The sequence below is a fragment of the Oncorhynchus nerka genome, linkage group LG17, assembly GCF_034236695.1.
Source record: "Oncorhynchus nerka isolate Pitt River linkage group LG17, Oner_Uvic_2.0, whole genome shotgun sequence".
NCBI classification, from domain to species: Eukaryota; Metazoa; Chordata; class Actinopteri; order Salmoniformes; family Salmonidae; genus Oncorhynchus; species Oncorhynchus nerka.
Window position 1 is genome coordinate 43,655,116 of NC_088412.1, and position 17,339 is coordinate 43,672,454.

Below are 17,339 nucleotides of genomic sequence, written 5' to 3' on the forward strand. Positions count from 1 at the left end.
AAAATGAGTGTGCTACATGACATATCATGAGGTCACCCAGGTGTCCCACAATATATATTTTGAAACAAATAACTATATACAAAATACCAAAATGGTATTCTAACACACCTCCCCCAAAAATTGAGGAAAAGAAATGGGGGAAAAAAGGTATAAAAAAAAATTATTGTTAAAAAAAAAGTGAAAAAAATATATAATATATACAGTGGGGCAAAAAGTATTTAGTCAGCCACCAATTAAGTTCTCCCACTTAAAAAGATGAGAGGCCTGTACTTTTCATCATAGGTACACGTCAACTATGACAGACAAAATGAGGGAAAAAAAATTGAAAATCACATTGTAGGAATTATGGTGGAAAATATATATGTATATATATATATTATATATTATATATATTGGGGTTTTAGGCTTGATTTGATAGAGTGAGGGTCTTCCGAATATTGAAAGTGTGTAAATAGTTACCCATGTTATTTTGTAGATATATATATATATATATAATATAATATATATTATAAATATATACACTTTCAATATACTTTCAATATATATTGAAAGTGTGTAAATAGTTACCCATGTTGTTTTGTATATATATATATATATATATATATATATATTGAAAGTGTATATATATATATTATATTATATATATTATATTAATGATATATATGATATATATATATATACATTTACAAAATAACATGGGTAACTATTTACACACTTTCAATATTCGGAAGACCCTCAGTCCTCTATCAAATCTATTTATATAGCCCCAGCCTAAAACCCCAAACAGCAAGCAATGCAGGTGTAGAGGCACGGTCATCCTTTGGGTTACTGATATGAAGCGTCTGTGAAATAACCAGAAACCTTTTGCAAGACATAACAGTCATGGGGAAAGGCAGTTGGTAGAGAGATGATGTTTTCCAGTAGTCCCTCAGGCTTTTCAGCTTCACCAGTCCCATGTAGACGACCAGTGAAAGGTAGCAGAAAAAGTCTGACATGGATATGGGCTTCCATGTTACCTTTTTGCCTGCTTGCTTCTTCTCCCCATACTTATTCGAGTTAGACCCAAGCGACTCGAAAACGGATTGGGTGAAAAACAGCTGAAAAAGCTGAAGGGGCTGTAAGTTGATGTCATACTCACCTGAGGTCCTGGCTCCCTTTTCGGCCTAAATGTTGGTTGAGGTGGCTCCACATCATCTTCTAGGACAGTGTGCCAACGCCCTGCTGTCCCTTCGTTAGCAGGTGGCACACTTCCCCTCCTCCGCTTCTTTGTCAGTGCCTTCACACCTCTAGATGGCCCGTGAGGTGTGGAGCCGGAGACAACAGGTGTCCGGCTGGATGAACCAGCTTCAGTGGGGGATAGACACCTTGACACTGGGGGCTCCCATTCAGAGTCAGTGTCACTGTGAAAGAAAATGTTCAGTTAGAATAGTTTCACATATGAGCCCTGTATCAACAGGTATAATAAACAGATATACATAGTGCTGTTCCATTTCACTTTGGCCATTGTAGTGGGCCTGCCCTCTCCTCAACAACCTCAAATAGGCTATTTCATGTGAGGGTGGGGTGGAGCGGCACAAACGCATATCAACCATGCTCTCTCTAATCCATAATATGTAGACTGAGAGGAGGAAGCATGGTCGCTGTGTTGCGATGTGTGGGTTTGCTGTTACATTCTACTCCATTCTATATAATATACACACACACACACACACACACACACACACACACACACACACACACACAACATAGGCTAACGGTCATTCACATACATACAAACACCCCCACCCACAACGCATAGACAATGTGTACTTTACACATTTCATTACATTTTTATATATTGCACATAAAATGTTTTTAAAAATCACAAAGAATATTTTATATTATTAATTTCAAACAACGGCATTAGCATTTAGAAGAACTTACCAGTCCAAAACGATGTCCTCGCCGTTCAAAAAATATGCTTCCATTTTGGAGTCAAGCTATGGTCGCTAGCTGAATCTTCTTCCAAAAGAAGATCTGTTTCACTGTCACGATCAATTTCCTCAAATTTTTGTCTACATTCGTATATGTAGTCTTAGATTTAGCTTTCCCTGACTTATTCGCCATGATGTTCGATATATAAACAGCTGAAGATGCTCGCTACCGAAAAAGGGCTGTGCGCCACAAGCTTGGCTCCTTCCAGTATGACTGTTCAATGGCGAATGACCATCTTTACGCAGGAGTTTCCTACATGGGTTGGTCTTCCAACACATAACCATTGCATATTGCAGTGTTCCTCAGCTCATTGGCTATCTACCCAGCTAGATTTCAAGACGATAAGTGGTCATTGGGTTAAAAAGACAGTCAATCAACGAAACAGTGGGCAAATCATTGGTGCACAATGATGTCATGACTTGTTGTCTTCAAATCGGTTTCTCTCAGTCAATACGTCCCGCGAAATGGCCCATCTATTTGATTGTGTTACAAACAAACCAGTTGATTGCAGTGAAACCAAACATGACTGGAAAAGTTACGTTCTGTGTGGGTTATTTACCTGGAATGTGTCATCAAATAGAATGAGACGGAATTCACGACACAAGCGGTTCACAAAATGTTTTGTGTTAGGTTACAAAAACGGATTTTATCAAACAAAAGATCATTCATTGTGTAACAGTGAGCATTGGGATTGCAAACAGAGGAAGATCATCAAAGGTAAACGATTTATTTTAATGCAGTTTGTGTTTTCTTTACACCTGTGCTTGTTGAAATGTTTGTTTTTTATGGGGCTCTATGCTCAGATAATCGCATTGTGTTTTGTCTCAGTAAATCGCTTTTTAAATCTGACAACGAAGTTGGATTAGCAAGATTCTAGGCTTTCGATACATGTGAGACATTTGTATTTTCATGAATGTTTAATATGACTATTTATGTAGCGATCACCGTATGTTGTGGAATTTCAGCCCGCTAGCGGGTTCCGTGCTCAGAGGGGTTAAAAACTTCTTAGGGCTGCAATTCCGTTAACGGATCGATATGACAACAGCCAGTGAAAGTGTAGGGCACCAAATTCAAAACAACAGAATCTCATAATTAAAATTCCTCAAACATACATGTATCTTATACCGTTTTAAAGATAATCTTGTTGTTAATCCAACCACAGTGTCCGATTTCAAATAGGCTTTACAGCGAAAGCACCACAAACGATTGTTAGGTCACCACCAACTCACAGAAAAATTCAGCCATTTTTCCAGCCAAAGAGAGGAGTCACAAAAAGCACAAATAGAGATAAAATAAATCACTGACCTTTGATGATCTTCATCAGATGACACTCATAGGACTTCATGTTACACAATACATCTGTTTTGTTTGATAAAGTTCATATTTATATAAAAAAATCTCAGTATACATTGGCGCATTACGTTCAGTAGTTCCAAAAACATCCGGTGATATTGCAGAGAGCCACATCATTTTACATAAATACGCATTATAAATGTCAATAAATACAATTGTTAGACATGGAAATATAGATATACCTCTCCTTAATGCAACCGCTGTGTCGGATTTTTTACAAAATTTACGGAAAAAGAAAACCATGCAATAATCTGAGACGGCGCTCAGAAAAAAATTCTATAATTATCCACCATGTTGGAGTGAACAGAAATAACATAATAAATATTCCCTTACCTTTGATCTTCATCAGAATGCACTCTCAGGAATCCAATTTCCACAATAAATGTTTGTTTCGTTCGATAATGTCAAAGTAGCTACTTTTGTTAGCGTGTTTAGTACACAAATCCAAACGCTCGTGCTGGTCCAACGAAAACTTCAAAAAGTTATATTACAGGTCGAAGAAACTTGTCAAACTAAGTACAGATTCAATCTTTAGGATGTTTTTATCATAAATCTTCAATAACGTTCCAACTGGAGAATTCCATTGTCTGTAGAAAGCCATGGAACGCAGGTCGCTATCATGTGAAATGCGCATGACCAGGACCTGGTTCTCTGCCAGACCACTGACTCAAAGAGCTCTCATCTGGACCCACAATACAGTAGAAGCCTCATTCAAGTTTCTAAAGAAGGTTGGAAGCCTTAGAAAGTGCAATATAACCATTATCCCACTGTGTATTCAATAGGGGCTGGGTTGAAAATCGACCAACCTCTGATTTCTTCTCAGGTTTTTGCCTGCCATATGAATTCTGTTATACTCAGACATCATTCAAACAGTTTTAGAAACTTTAGTGTGTTTTCTATCCAATACTAACAATAATATGCATATATTAGCAACTGGGCCTGAGGAACAGGCTGTTTACTCTGGGCACCTCTGGGCTCCTTTCATCCAAGCTACTCAATACTGCCCCTGCAGCCATAAGAGGTTAATGTGTTCAGTATTATTATTGCAGTCTTCCTGTTATCATTGCCGGAGTGGATACATTGTTTGCAGAGTGCACAACCTATGCTACACTTGTGAGAAACAAGTTTAGGTTAATTTCATTCCATCTTTGAGTTTTTGTCAATTTAGTCATTTGTCTTTTGTTTGGAGCTCTCCTGTTAATGTTGAGTAAGGACTCACATGAATAGAAGTAGGCCTATAGTAGTGAGTGTGATTTTTTTGGGGGATATTTATTTTTATCAGGATATTTTCTACCTGCAGACTACAATGTTTTTATTTGTTGGCTTTATGTAGGCTATTTTTTACATAGTTGGCAATATAAGTTACTTTTTAGATTTATCCATTTAGATTTGGATTTAATTTTTATTAACCACATGACTGATTGAGACATGAAGACATTATAAATTAAATTAAACTGTTTCACCATAATGTGCATATGAAAACCATAACTGGCATGCAGATCGGTAGGATTGGTAAGATAAATTGGCATTCCACATGAGAAAGGTTGCCGGCAACTTCAGGAGAGTAATGGCGGAATCTGCGGCAGTCAGCACGAGCGGGAGGAGAACAGTTGGGTCAGGTTAAGGTTTTTTTGTTCTGGTTATCTAGATCCCTGGCACCCTCCTGAGACATTTGTCTTATTTCATCAAATGCTAAGCTTAAAGCATCAGACCAGCTCAATTAATGTAGTTCATTTTATTGAAACACATAGGGTGTGTCTATATATGGAAAAATACAAGTAAAAAAATGTTGACCACTCGTTTGGTTGAAAGAACAGACAACTTTCGGTCGACCAAGATTTTTTTTTTTTTTTTCGGGGACAGCCCTAGTTTTTTCCTCCATATTATGTCTGACAAGCTACCCAGAAAAGTGCTAAGAATAGATAGCCCATATAAATATATGTAGCCTTAGAAATAAAGTTCAAGAAAATAACTTACAATAAAATAACTAACATTCATATACTGCCTATCTCTGAGACTCACTTAGATAATTCATTTTATACAGCAGTAGTAATACAGGAATGTAACGGGGGAGGTGTTGTTACAGGAATATGACTCTGGACATGTGCAAAGGTTAGAGAGGATCTCATATCTAATGTTGTTGTAGTGTTGTGGTTGCTGATTCACCTGCCTCATCAAAAGCTTCTCCTTTTGGGTGCTGCTATTGGACAACAGTTGCTAACAGTCATGATCTGGATAATATGTGTGAAATTCTTGATGTGTGTGATGTTAAGAGGGGCCTGTTTTCTAGGTGACCAAGCTGTCCACTCAAGCAGAAGCTTCCTACTTTAACCAGTGCCTCTAATCTGGCTCAGGTTATCAATCAACCAACCAGAGTGTTTACAAACAGTACAGGAACTACATCATCCAAGTGTGTTGATCATATCTTTACTAATTCTGCAGAACTTTGTTCTAAAGCTGTATCCACACCCATTGGATATATTGACCATAATATAGTGACTACAGTGGCTTGTGAATGTATTCACCCCCTTTGGCATTTTTACAAATTTCTTGCCTTACAACCTGGAATTAAAATATATTTTTGGGGAGTTTGTATCATTTGATTAACACAACATGCCTACGACTTTGAAGATGCCAAATATTTTTTATTGTGAAACAAACAAGAAATAAGAAAATTAAAAAAACTTGAGCGTGCATAACAACCCCCCCAAAAAAAGTAAATACTCTGTAGAGCCACCTGTTGCAGAAATTACAGCTACAAGTCTCTCGGGGTATGTCTCTATAAGCTTGGCACTGGGCTTTGACTAGGCCATTCCAATACATTTAAATGTTTCCCAATGAACCACTCGAGTGTTGCTTAATCAGTATGCTTAGGGTCATTGGCCTGCTGGAAGGTGAACCCCTGTCCAAGTCTCAAATCTCTGGAAGACTGAAACCGGTTTCCCTCAGGAATATCCCTGTATTTAGCGCCATCCATAATTTCTTAATTTCTGACCAGTTTCCCAGTCCCTGCCAATGAAAAACATCGCATGATGCTGCCACCACCATGCTTTACTGTGGGGATGGTGTTCTCGGAGTGATGAGAGGTGTTGGGTTTGTGCCAGACGTAGCGTTTTACTTGATGGCCAAAAAGCTACATTTTTGTCTCATCTGACCAGAGTGCCTCCTTCCATATGTTTGGGGAGTCTGCCACATGCTGTGTTTGCTTATTTCTTTCTTTAAGCAATGGCTTTTTTCTGGCCTTTCTTCTGTAAAGACCAGCTTTGTGGAGTGTATGGCTTAAAGTGGTGCCATGAACAGATACTCCAATCTCTGCTCTGCTTCAGGGTTATCTTTGATCTCTTAGTTGCCTCTGATTAATGCCTTCCTTGCCTGGTCCATGAGTTTTGGTAGGTGGCTCTCTCTTGGCAGGTTTGTTGTGGTGCCATATTCTTTAATTTTTTAAATAATGGATGTAATGGCGCTCCGTAGGATGTTCAAAGTTTCTGATATATTTTTTTAACCCAACCCTGATCTGTACTAATCCACAATTTTGTCTCTGACCTGTTTGGAGAGCTCCTTGGTCTTCATGGTGCCGCTTGCTTGGTGGTGCCCCTTGGTTAATGGTGTTGCAGACTCTGGGGCCTTTCAGAACAGGTGTATATATACTGAGATCATGTGACAGATCATGTGAAGCTTAGATTGCACACATGTGGACTTTATCTAACTAATAATGTGATTTCTGGAGGTAATTGGTTGCACCAAATCTTATTTAGGGGCTTCATAGCGAAGGGGGTGAATATATATGACCACTTTTCCGTTTTTTCCCCCTACATTTTTTTGAAACAAGTCATTTTTTTCCATTTCACTTTGCCAATTCGGACTATTTTGACTATGTCCATTTACATGAAATCCAAATAAAAATCCATTTAAATTACAGGTTGTAATGCAACAAAATAGGAAAAACACAGATGGGGATGAATACTTTTGCAAGGCACAACGGCACTGGGCCAATTGTGCGCAGCCCTATAGGACTTCCACTCACGGCCTGATGTGATGCAGCCTGTATTCGTAGTGCTATAGACCGCTGTGCTGCTTGGGAGCCCTTCAGTTGTATTTTTATTGTTATTGTTTTAAATAGTTGTATTGTTCTTTTGGTCATGGTGTTCTTCGTTTAGATCTGTGTTGCGGGTCCTGTCCGTTAGTGTTCTGTATTTTAAATTATTGTATTTTCTGTTGAGAGTTAGTATAATAGATGCACAAAGTGCAATTCTGAAATGTAGTTGTTCATCAGCAGTCCCTCAATTAGCCAATTCCAGCATAATATTTTTTGTTTGATTTGCCAGCTATCTAAACTTGTAGTAAGCATGGTCGAATTACCGACCGTTGGCCCATTGGTAATCAATTATCATATTAAAAACTGCGAACATTTGTCTCCACCCCATGTCAAAATATGTAGAATTGCAGGAAATTATAGGGGGTGTAAGCATGTGGATATGCAGACCCACAAGCCACTGTGGCCTCTCTTGATGAGTTCTGTTTTGGGCTCAACAGCTTCTCAAAAGGAGGGAAGAAGAACCTCCATTTAGGGGCCTTAGCAAGAAATGGTAACTGATAAGACAGGGAAAGTAACTTTTCAGGACAGAATACCTGCAATTTAGTACATTTCTAATTGTGACTGAAGAGCCCAAGTACAAGCAGTCTCAGTGAGGACTTTAGACATCCAGGCTGTATCACAACCGGCCGTGATTGGTAGTCCCATAGGGCGGTGCACAATTGGCCCAGCGTCGGCCGTGTTTGGCCGGTGTAGGCCGCCATTGTAAATAAGAATCTGTTCATAACTGACTTGCCTAGTTAAATCAAATAAAAAAGACTTAAAGATCTAGTGAAGCCTGAACCGTACACATAAGCTAACCTTCTTCAAGGAAAAGAGAAGCAACTCCAGATCATTACCTCTGCAACATGAAGAAGAGAGCCATCAGACAGCGCAAACAGGAACACAACTCAAGAAGGAGCACCACAAGGAGCACAATCCAGAGAAAAAGAACAAGCACAAGGACACACAGCCTTCCCCTTTTGTTCTCACCATGCGGGCTGAGCTACCAAGAGGCCACAATAGACTTTGATTACAGGCTAGAGTATAACTTTCCTTCAATATTCATATATTCTTGAAGTCTTCACTTGTTATCTTTCATTCTATTTCCTACCTTTCCTTGATCATGGCCATTGTTTTGTAAATATTGTTATTAGTGTAATTGAATGTAGATTGTATAAATAAATTGTGTTGTCTAATTATTCTGTTACAAAGTGGGCTCTATTTGATTCTCAAATGATTCATACCTTCTGATAAATCAACTGTTTACTATGATTTACATTTTTGTCTTATGTTATTGTTACGATAGCTCGTAAGTCAGGTCTTCTTGGAATACCATTTTTGTCCAATAACGGGCTTGTGCCCGTTATATATATATATCACACACACACACACACATTATATATATATATATAAGTCCTTAGAGATTAATTAATGAATTGATTAATTTATAGTTTATGGTAATAATTAGACATACTAGTTTACAAGTGAGAGGACAGTAAGCAGGGGTGGTTTACAGCATGTGCTGAGGCAGGTGTCTCTAGCTCAGCAGGCCAACGTTCTCCTTCCTCCACTCCTTTCCTCTCCCTCTACTTCACATGTCACTTCGTCTGACATACTTACTCACTCACACTGACGCACTCCACACACACCAGGAAGAGAGGAGGAAGACTGGATGCAGGCCTAGAAGAGAGAGATTAGAGAGGTTAACAATTTCTAAGTCAATCCCAGGTTAGCCTATGTCACTCGAAGTAGGTTTTGATTAGATTTATTAGGATCTCCATTAGCCGACGCCAATGGCGAGAGCTAGTCTTACTGGGGTCCGACACATAACGAGAAATACATTACAGACAAAATACTTTACAATTTACATACATTTACAAATGTGTGTGTGTGTGTGTGCCTCAATCAGTTACACATACATGTCAGTACATACACACAACAAGTAGGTCACATGGGGGAAAGGCGTTGTGCTTTATTTGTTTTTTGAAACCAGGTTTGCTGTTCAATAGCGCTATATGAGGTGGAAGGGAGTTCCATGCACTCATGGTTCTGTATAACACTGTTTTCTTGAATTTGTTCTGGACTTTGAAAAGACCCCTGGTGGCATGTCTGGTGGGGTCAGTTGATGATGCAAGCAATTTGGAATTTCCAACACATGAATGTTTCTTATAAAAACAAGAAGTGACGCAGTCAGTCTTTCCTCAACTCTTCGCCAAAAGAGACTGCACACATATTATTAATAATAGCCCTCTGATTACAAGGAAGAGCAAAACGTGCCGCTCTATTCTGGGCCAGCTGCAGCTTAACTAGGTCTTTCTTTGCAGCATTTGACCATATGACTGGAAAAGAATCAAGACAAGGACTTGCTTTTTAAATTTTTTATTTTTTATTTAACTAGGTAAGTCCGTTAACAACAAACTCTTATTTTCAATGACAGCCTAGGAACAGTGGGTTAACTGCCTTGTTCAGGGGCGGAACATGATTTTTTACCTTGTCAGCACGGGGATTCGATCTTGCACTCTAACAAGACTCCAACACTCTAACCACTAGGCTACCTGCCGCCCCGCTTTGTGGAGTGTGGTGTCAAAAAGCAGAGCATTTCTTTATTACAGACAGACCATTAAATCTATATGTTTTGACCGGGACCGTTTACAATCTAAGGAAACACCAAGTCCTTCAGTCTCAAGTCTCAACTTGTTCAACAGCCACAGTTGTGAAAGGTAGTGTACTGTAGCTATAGGTCTAATTAGCATTATGGTAATTGTACTGTCATAGGATAGTTGAAATGTTTATGAATGAAGAAATGGGGTGATGCGTTATTATTGTGGCTGAGAGCATCACTGACTGCTGCTGAGAGGTTGTGTGTGTGTGTGTGTGTGTGTGTGTGTGTGTGTGTGTGTCATTACATATAGCATCAGCAGCCATGATGTTTTGTTGTCATTCTATTAGTGTTTTTTCCTTCTCTCTCTTTCTCCTTTCCTTGAACATGCTGCAACAATCTCTCCTTTTGATCTCTTGATAGATATTCGACTTGATGGATGCCAAAGCTCGGCAAGATTGCATCAAAGAAATAGATCTCCTAAAGGTAAAGAACCAGAGCGAGCGAGAAAACAATTGATCTGTACCAGACGCCTGCATGCGAGTGTGTTTGTGTGTCTTTCTCTGTGCTGTGTGTGTGCCTCCCTCTTTTGTGTGTGTGTGTGTGAGACTCCTCCAGGCTTACATTGACTCTTTTTTTATTTATTTTATTTATTTTTTTAATGCCCAAAACATTTTTTTTTTTTTCTCAGTATTGTTTAGAAGGGGGGCAATAGTGGATCGCCATGGAAATTTAGCAGACTCCCTTGTGTGTCTTTTGATGTTTTGTCCCCCCCCTCCCACGCCCCACCCCACGCCCCTCATCTTTTTGTCTTTCTTTTGTCTTTCTTCTTTAAATGAAGTGTTATCATTGATCAAACTACCTTAAACATGCTTTGCATGTCTCTGGTCTCAAAAGCTAACGAACAAATTAATGACAGGTTGAATAACTCCCTCTGTCTCGGTGATCAGAGGTGTGTGTGTTCTCCAGGTTGTTGCTAACTCTGTTCATAACACGTTACTCTCTCTTCCTAGCACACCTCCATGCACACCTCCATGCACACCTCCATACACACCAAGCATTTTGCTACACCTGCAATAACATCTGCTAAACATGTGTATGTGACCAATAAAATTTGATTTGATTTTGATTTGATGAGGTCTGCATTAGCCAACCACAGAGGAGACTGGTGTTATGCCAGGCTTAGCCACATGCCCCCTCTTTTTCCCTCCCTCCATTTCCCCCTCTCTCCTCCATTCTAGGGCTCAGGAGGCTGATGCACAAGATATGTCACTCCATCCCTCCCCCTCTCTCCCTCACGCCTCTCTTTATCCCTCCTCCTTGAGTGTGTGTGTGCTTTCTCTGCTCTGTCTCTTCTGTGTGAGTGCAAATGGTTGTGGTGGTTAATTCCAACTGTGTGTGTGTGTGTGTGTGTGTGTGTACTGGGCAGGGCTAACAAGGCCAGATTGTGAACAGGGGGAATCCAGCCTTCCTTCCATCTATCCATCCTTCTACCCCAGTAGACAGGACAACACGACACACAGCCAAATCAGAGTAATGAGATGCACACTGCCATGGGCCTGACACACACACACACACACACATGCTGGCATGCATGCTCACGGTCCTCTGTCTGTCTCTCTATCTGTTCATATGCTTTGTAAAGTGTAGGCTAGATGATCCTGTTGTCCTGTATGGCTCAGTTGGTAGAGCCTGTACCGCCAGGGTTATGGGTTTGATTCCCGGGGCCACCCATACGTAAAATATATGCACGCATGACTGTAAGTCGCTTTGGATAAAGGCGTCTGCTAAAAAGCATATACTGTATATACATTGATGAATGACTGTCTATACTCTTAGACTCCATTTAAATTTGCTTCATTGGCATGACGTATTGACACATTATGCCGAAGCACAATGTTACTCGCTCACTCTCACATTTCTCTGTCCATCTCTCAGCCTTTGTGTTGTAGTTTATGTCCATCCTAACCTTACGTGAGTTCTGTGAGATGAGATGCAGTACACCCCCAGCCCAGTCCCAGTGTCCGGCTCAGATTCAATTACTCCAGTCTGTTTCACGGGCAGTCCTGAAGCCTGCTCACATTAACCTCATTTAACCTGAACTAACTGGACAGAAGCTTGGCCCTGCCTGCACACACACCCTGTAGCTGTCTAGGCCTGGAGCTGGGGAGCCAGCATCTACAGTCATATCTCTTAGCATGGCCAGGGTCTTCACGGGTCAGTGTGAGTAGGGGAAGGAGAGAGATGGGATGGGGGGGGGGAGCACACGGATGTTTCTCTTGCTCTGAAATGACGCATCACAGAGCTGCAACCCTGATCCAAAAATACGTCTGCTGCAGTGTTTGTTTGTATGTGTGTGTGTACAGTATGTATACGTTGCTTCTCCTGTGGATCAGTCCACAGAGTGAACATTTCTTTAATCATGTCGGAGCAGTGTCATACCGCATGCCTGGGCCCCGCTTTCGCTGCTCACATCACAACCCCTGACACACAACACGTCTACTGTAGCTCTCTCTCACTCTCTCCCTCCCCTCTCTCTGTCTGACTGCACCTGATGTGGTTAGTCACTTATTGACCGATCAACAGGAAATAATCTGTTGAGAAAATGAGAGGGTTTTCTAGATCTATTTATTTCTCTGCCAGCGGCGTGTTGAGAGCTGTGTGGAACAGCAGCCTGTTGTAATCAGACAATGGTTGTTGTTGACATGTCACACTGCTCTGTCACACACACAGGACAAAGCCATAGCCTTCTCATTCAACTACGCGGTTTCTACACCGGCGTGGCCAGCCAAATGACCGACAACATTACACATCACAGGAGCACCTGATAATGGTTATTTGAAAGGATTTTAACACTTTAACATACTCGTTGTCACATTGTGTGGTATATTATATCTGTGTAAGAAGGGGTCATTGGTTGGAGACTTGGGACAAAATATGTGTTGATTTCACAAAGCTTTACAAACCCTGGGAGCCAGTTAAACAGTCATTGTTCCCTCATCTATTCTCTCGCGCTCTCTCTCGCTATATCTCTATTTTTCCCCCCTCTCTCTCTTTCCCTCTCTCACCATCTCTCTGTTTCTCTCTCTCTCGCACAGCAACTGAACCACCCAAACGTGATCAAGTACCATGCATCATTTATTGAGGAGAATGAGCTGAACATTGTGTTGGAGCTGGCCGATGCTGGTGACCTCTCCCGGATGATCAAGGTAAGATATTTGATGCTCCCACACAGGTCAACCTTCCTCACTGCAATCCACCCTGGTGATCTACTACCCTGGTGATCTACTACCCTGTTGACCCGCTGAAGTCATGATCTCTGGTGCTGATCTACTGGCGATCCACTATAGTGATGGTCCACTCCGGTGATCATAAACAGTAGGCCGCCATAGTGATCTACTTTTGCTTAACTCTTATGTCAAATGTGTTTGTCTGCTGTAATCTCTCATACAGGACAACTCTCCACCAGAACCATAGTATTCACATCCTTCACTCATGCCAGTGTCAAATTAGTGGTATGTTATGTATGTAAAACCCTAGGCAGAGCAGCCTCTCCATGTATAAATGATGCCTAGCCAGGGTGTATCTGAGCATCTCCACAAGCCCTGAGCACTCATCTACTGCAGCTCTCAATGTCCAACCATCCAATGCTGTCTCACACTGCAAATTAGGACAGCACGATTAGCACTGCCTGTGAGAGATACCACATGGCAGACTACACACGCCCGGGCACAGACACGTACTGACACACACGGACCCACACACACACAGGTCTTCCTTCGCTCCTGCCCTCTCTTCAAATCATTTGTTTTCCTAATTAAACTGTGCCAGTCCAGAGGTTGGTATCATGACTACAAACCTCCTCGCTCCCCCTTCACTGCCCTGCCGCAATATGAAGTAAATACACCATCCTTACACTGTGGTGCCCCCCCTTCTCTCCCTTCCTCTTCCTGGCACTTGCCCTGACCATCTCAGGATTCTAATCAAATCAAATGGTACTTGATTTGCATGCACTTACAGAATATTGCATGTGCAGTTTTTGCAGTGGAAGGCATGGAAGGCTTTCTTCTGCTTCCCCATTGACATCAAACACTTCTCTGATATGCTAATGTGGGGCAAGGGGAAGAATGGCCCACCATGCTGCCTTTGTTTGGATGTGGGCCAAGGTCTCTCTATTTCACACACGTGCACCTACGCAAGCGCACACACATGGGACGCACGCTGGGACAGACGCAAGTGCACACACACACACACACACACACACACGCACACACACTGACAGATGCACGTGCACACACACTTTCTTGCTATCATTCCTGTTCACTCTCTCTTTCTCAACTATTGTTCCCATTTCCTCTCTCCGTTTCTCGCTATCTTTTCCGTTCCGTCATTCTCTCTCTGCGCTCCATTTTGCTAGTTTTTTGCCAATCAGTATCCCATCCAGCACAGCAACAAAGCTAGCTCGCCAGTCCATTTCTCACCCGATTGGCTATTACGCTGCCCTCGCTGATAGTTTGCATAAACTTTGTCCCATCACTCGTACCATTGATTTCCGGTAATCCTGTCGCACGGTGACTGTTTCTGTGACCTCTGAATCAGAATGAAGTCATAATCGACCGCTAGGAGCTGCTGGGAGGGTGAGGGGGTTTGGGTTGTGGGAATTGTGTGTTGTGTAGTTTGTGTGTGACTGGTTTACATATATATGTAGGAGCTATATACCAGATGTGAGTGTTTTGAACATAACCCCAAAATGCCTTTTCTCTGGTTCTGAGAACTCATGTGCTTTCCATCGCAGCATAATGAAAACGAGAAAGGGCTCGGTATGAGAAAGAAAGAGTGAGGGAGGGAGGGGGGGGGGGGGTAGAAGGAAAAAGGGACCGAGAGAGGCAGAGCGAGGGGAAAGAGAGAGGTCAGGGAGAGGGTAGCGAGAGAGGCAAAAAGAGAGAGGTCTGCATCATGTTAACGATGGAGTCAAATACATACAGAGGGACTCGAGGGGCTTAGCTAGTAAGTTGTGTATGTTAAGCTTGTGTATGTTGTCTGACATGGTTGTGCTGTGTGTATCTATGCAGCACTTCAAGAAGCAGCGGAGGTTAATTCCAGAGAGGACAGTGTGGAAGTACTTTGTCCAGCTGTGCAGTGCGCTGGAACACATGCACTCCCGACGGGTCATGCACAGAGGTACTACACACACGCACATGCACACATGCGCACACTTTTAACTTCAACTTGAACTATCTACCCTGTCCTCTCTACAGATATAAAGCCAGCTAATGTGTTCATAACAGCCACAGGAGTGGTGAAGCTGGGAGATCTGGGACTAGGACGATTCTTCAGCTCTAAAACCACCGCTGCCCATTCTTTAGGTAAGACACACACACACACACACACACACACAAACAAACACTTTTGTTTGACTATCCTTGTGAGGACCAAACAATTGATTCCCATTCAAAATCCTATTTTTCTTAAATCCTAACTCCTAAACCTAACCTTAACCCAAACCGTAACTTCTAACCATAAACCTAACCCCTATACCTAATTGTAACGCTAACCCTAAACCTAACCTCTAAGCCTAAAATAGCCTTTTTCCTTGTGGGGACCAGCAAAATTAAGACAACTAGTCCAATTTTCATGGATTTACTATCCTTGTGAGGACTTATGGTCCCCACAATGATAGTAAAACCAAACATACACACACGCACATACTCACACAATAAGGAGGGGATGTGTTTCATTAGCTGGTGCAGCCCAGAACCATTTGTGTGTTATAAAGCTGTGGGTTTAGGCCTTCTTATGGCAGCTTAGGGGCTGTCACCTCTTCAATTGCCAGTTTGTCACTTCCTGTTGCCTTGACCTCTGACTTCTGAACTGTTGTCTGGGCGAACCTGTCTGAAACACACCTCGCCTCTGCTGCCGGATACATAGTGGTGAAAAAATTACCCAATTGTCATACTTGAGTAAAAGTAAAGATGCCTAAACAGAAAATGACACAAGTAAAAGTTAAATTCACCCAGTAAAATGCTACTTGAGTAAAAGTTTTCAAGTATTTGATTTTAAATATACTTAAGTATCAAAAGTAAATGTAATTTAAAAATATATACTTAAGGATCAGGAGTAAAAATATAAATACTTTCAAATTCCTTATATATGGCAAACCAGACGGCACTATTTTCTTGTTTTTTAAATTACGGAGAGTCAGGGGCACACTCCAACACTCAGACATAATTTACAAATGAAGCATCTGTGAGTGAGTCCGCCAAATCGGAGGCAGTAGGGATGAGCAGGGATGTTCTCTTGATAAGTGGGGGAATTGGAGAATTTTCCTCTCCTGTTCAGCATTCAAAATGTAACGAGTACTTTTGGGTGTCAGGGAAAATGTATGGAGTAAAAAGTACATTATTTTCTTTACGAATGTAGTGGAGTAAATGTTGTCAAAAATATAAATAGTAATGTAAAGATGCCACAAAAAAACTACTTAAGTAATACATTAAAGTTTTTTTCACTTAAATACTTTAAATACTGCCGATCCACAGCTCTGACTGCTGTAAAACAGTGGCCGGCTGACACTGGCACGTGATGTGTTGTTGTGGGGATGGTGCCACTCTTGTCAAAAATGCTCAGTTAACATATTCTCACACTCTCAAAAACTTTCCCAGGACAGGATTTTCTCAAATAAACATGTAATGAAATGTACTATTTTAATTAAGAGAGAAAGTCATTACAAACTTTAAGACCCACACTAACAGTGTTCATTTAATTTGGAAAACACAAACCACACCGCCCTCTTCAGGTGGTCTGTGAGTAGGCTGCTTCTTCAGCCCCTTGGTCAGGGTGGGAGAGGAGAGGAGCGTTTTGGTTTGGTTTATTCGGATCCCCATTAGCTTTTTGCCGAAAAGCAGATTCCTAGGGTCCACAAAAAAACAACACAGCAAGTAGCAAAACAAGGATACACTGATCAATTTAAAATGAAACAATTTACAAATAATACAACTAAAGAATGTGTGTGTTAGTGTGATAGAGTATGTCTGTGTGTGCGTGTCATTTCACTGTCTCTATTGTGCCATGAGATGTTGTTTTATAAAGAAATGTAAAGGTCATTTTGCTGTTTGCTTCTCTCATTATTAGATGTTTTATACAAAAATATGATGCTTCACTGTTCAATGTTGTCATTTCACTTCGGAGTGTTTCCACTATGCTAGTGAAATAGTCATCGAAATGATTGGCAATATCGTAAGGCTTTTTATAAATCACCCACCAACTTCAATGAACGATGGAGATGATTTGGGTTTTCTGCCCATGATATCATTTAAGGTACTGTAGTCTTTTCCCTTTGTG

General features: G+C 41.1%; 1 protein-coding gene across 2 annotated transcripts in view; it reads left to right on the forward strand.

Annotated features, from left to right (window-relative positions):
• Window positions 1–17,339, forward strand: part of nek7 (NIMA-related kinase 7) — a 141,989-nt gene that overhangs the window by 100,219 nt on the left and 24,431 nt on the right. For both annotated transcript variants that reach the window (XM_029686769.2, XM_029686768.2), the window contains exons 4-7: window positions 10,425–10,487; window positions 13,100–13,210; window positions 15,074–15,182; window positions 15,260–15,367. In XM_029686769.2, the coding sequence (XP_029542629.1) occupies window positions 10,425–10,487; window positions 13,100–13,210; window positions 15,074–15,182; window positions 15,260–15,367 (391 nt within the window). The remainder of the gene's footprint in view (window positions 1–10,424; window positions 10,488–13,099; window positions 13,211–15,073; window positions 15,183–15,259; window positions 15,368–17,339) is intronic.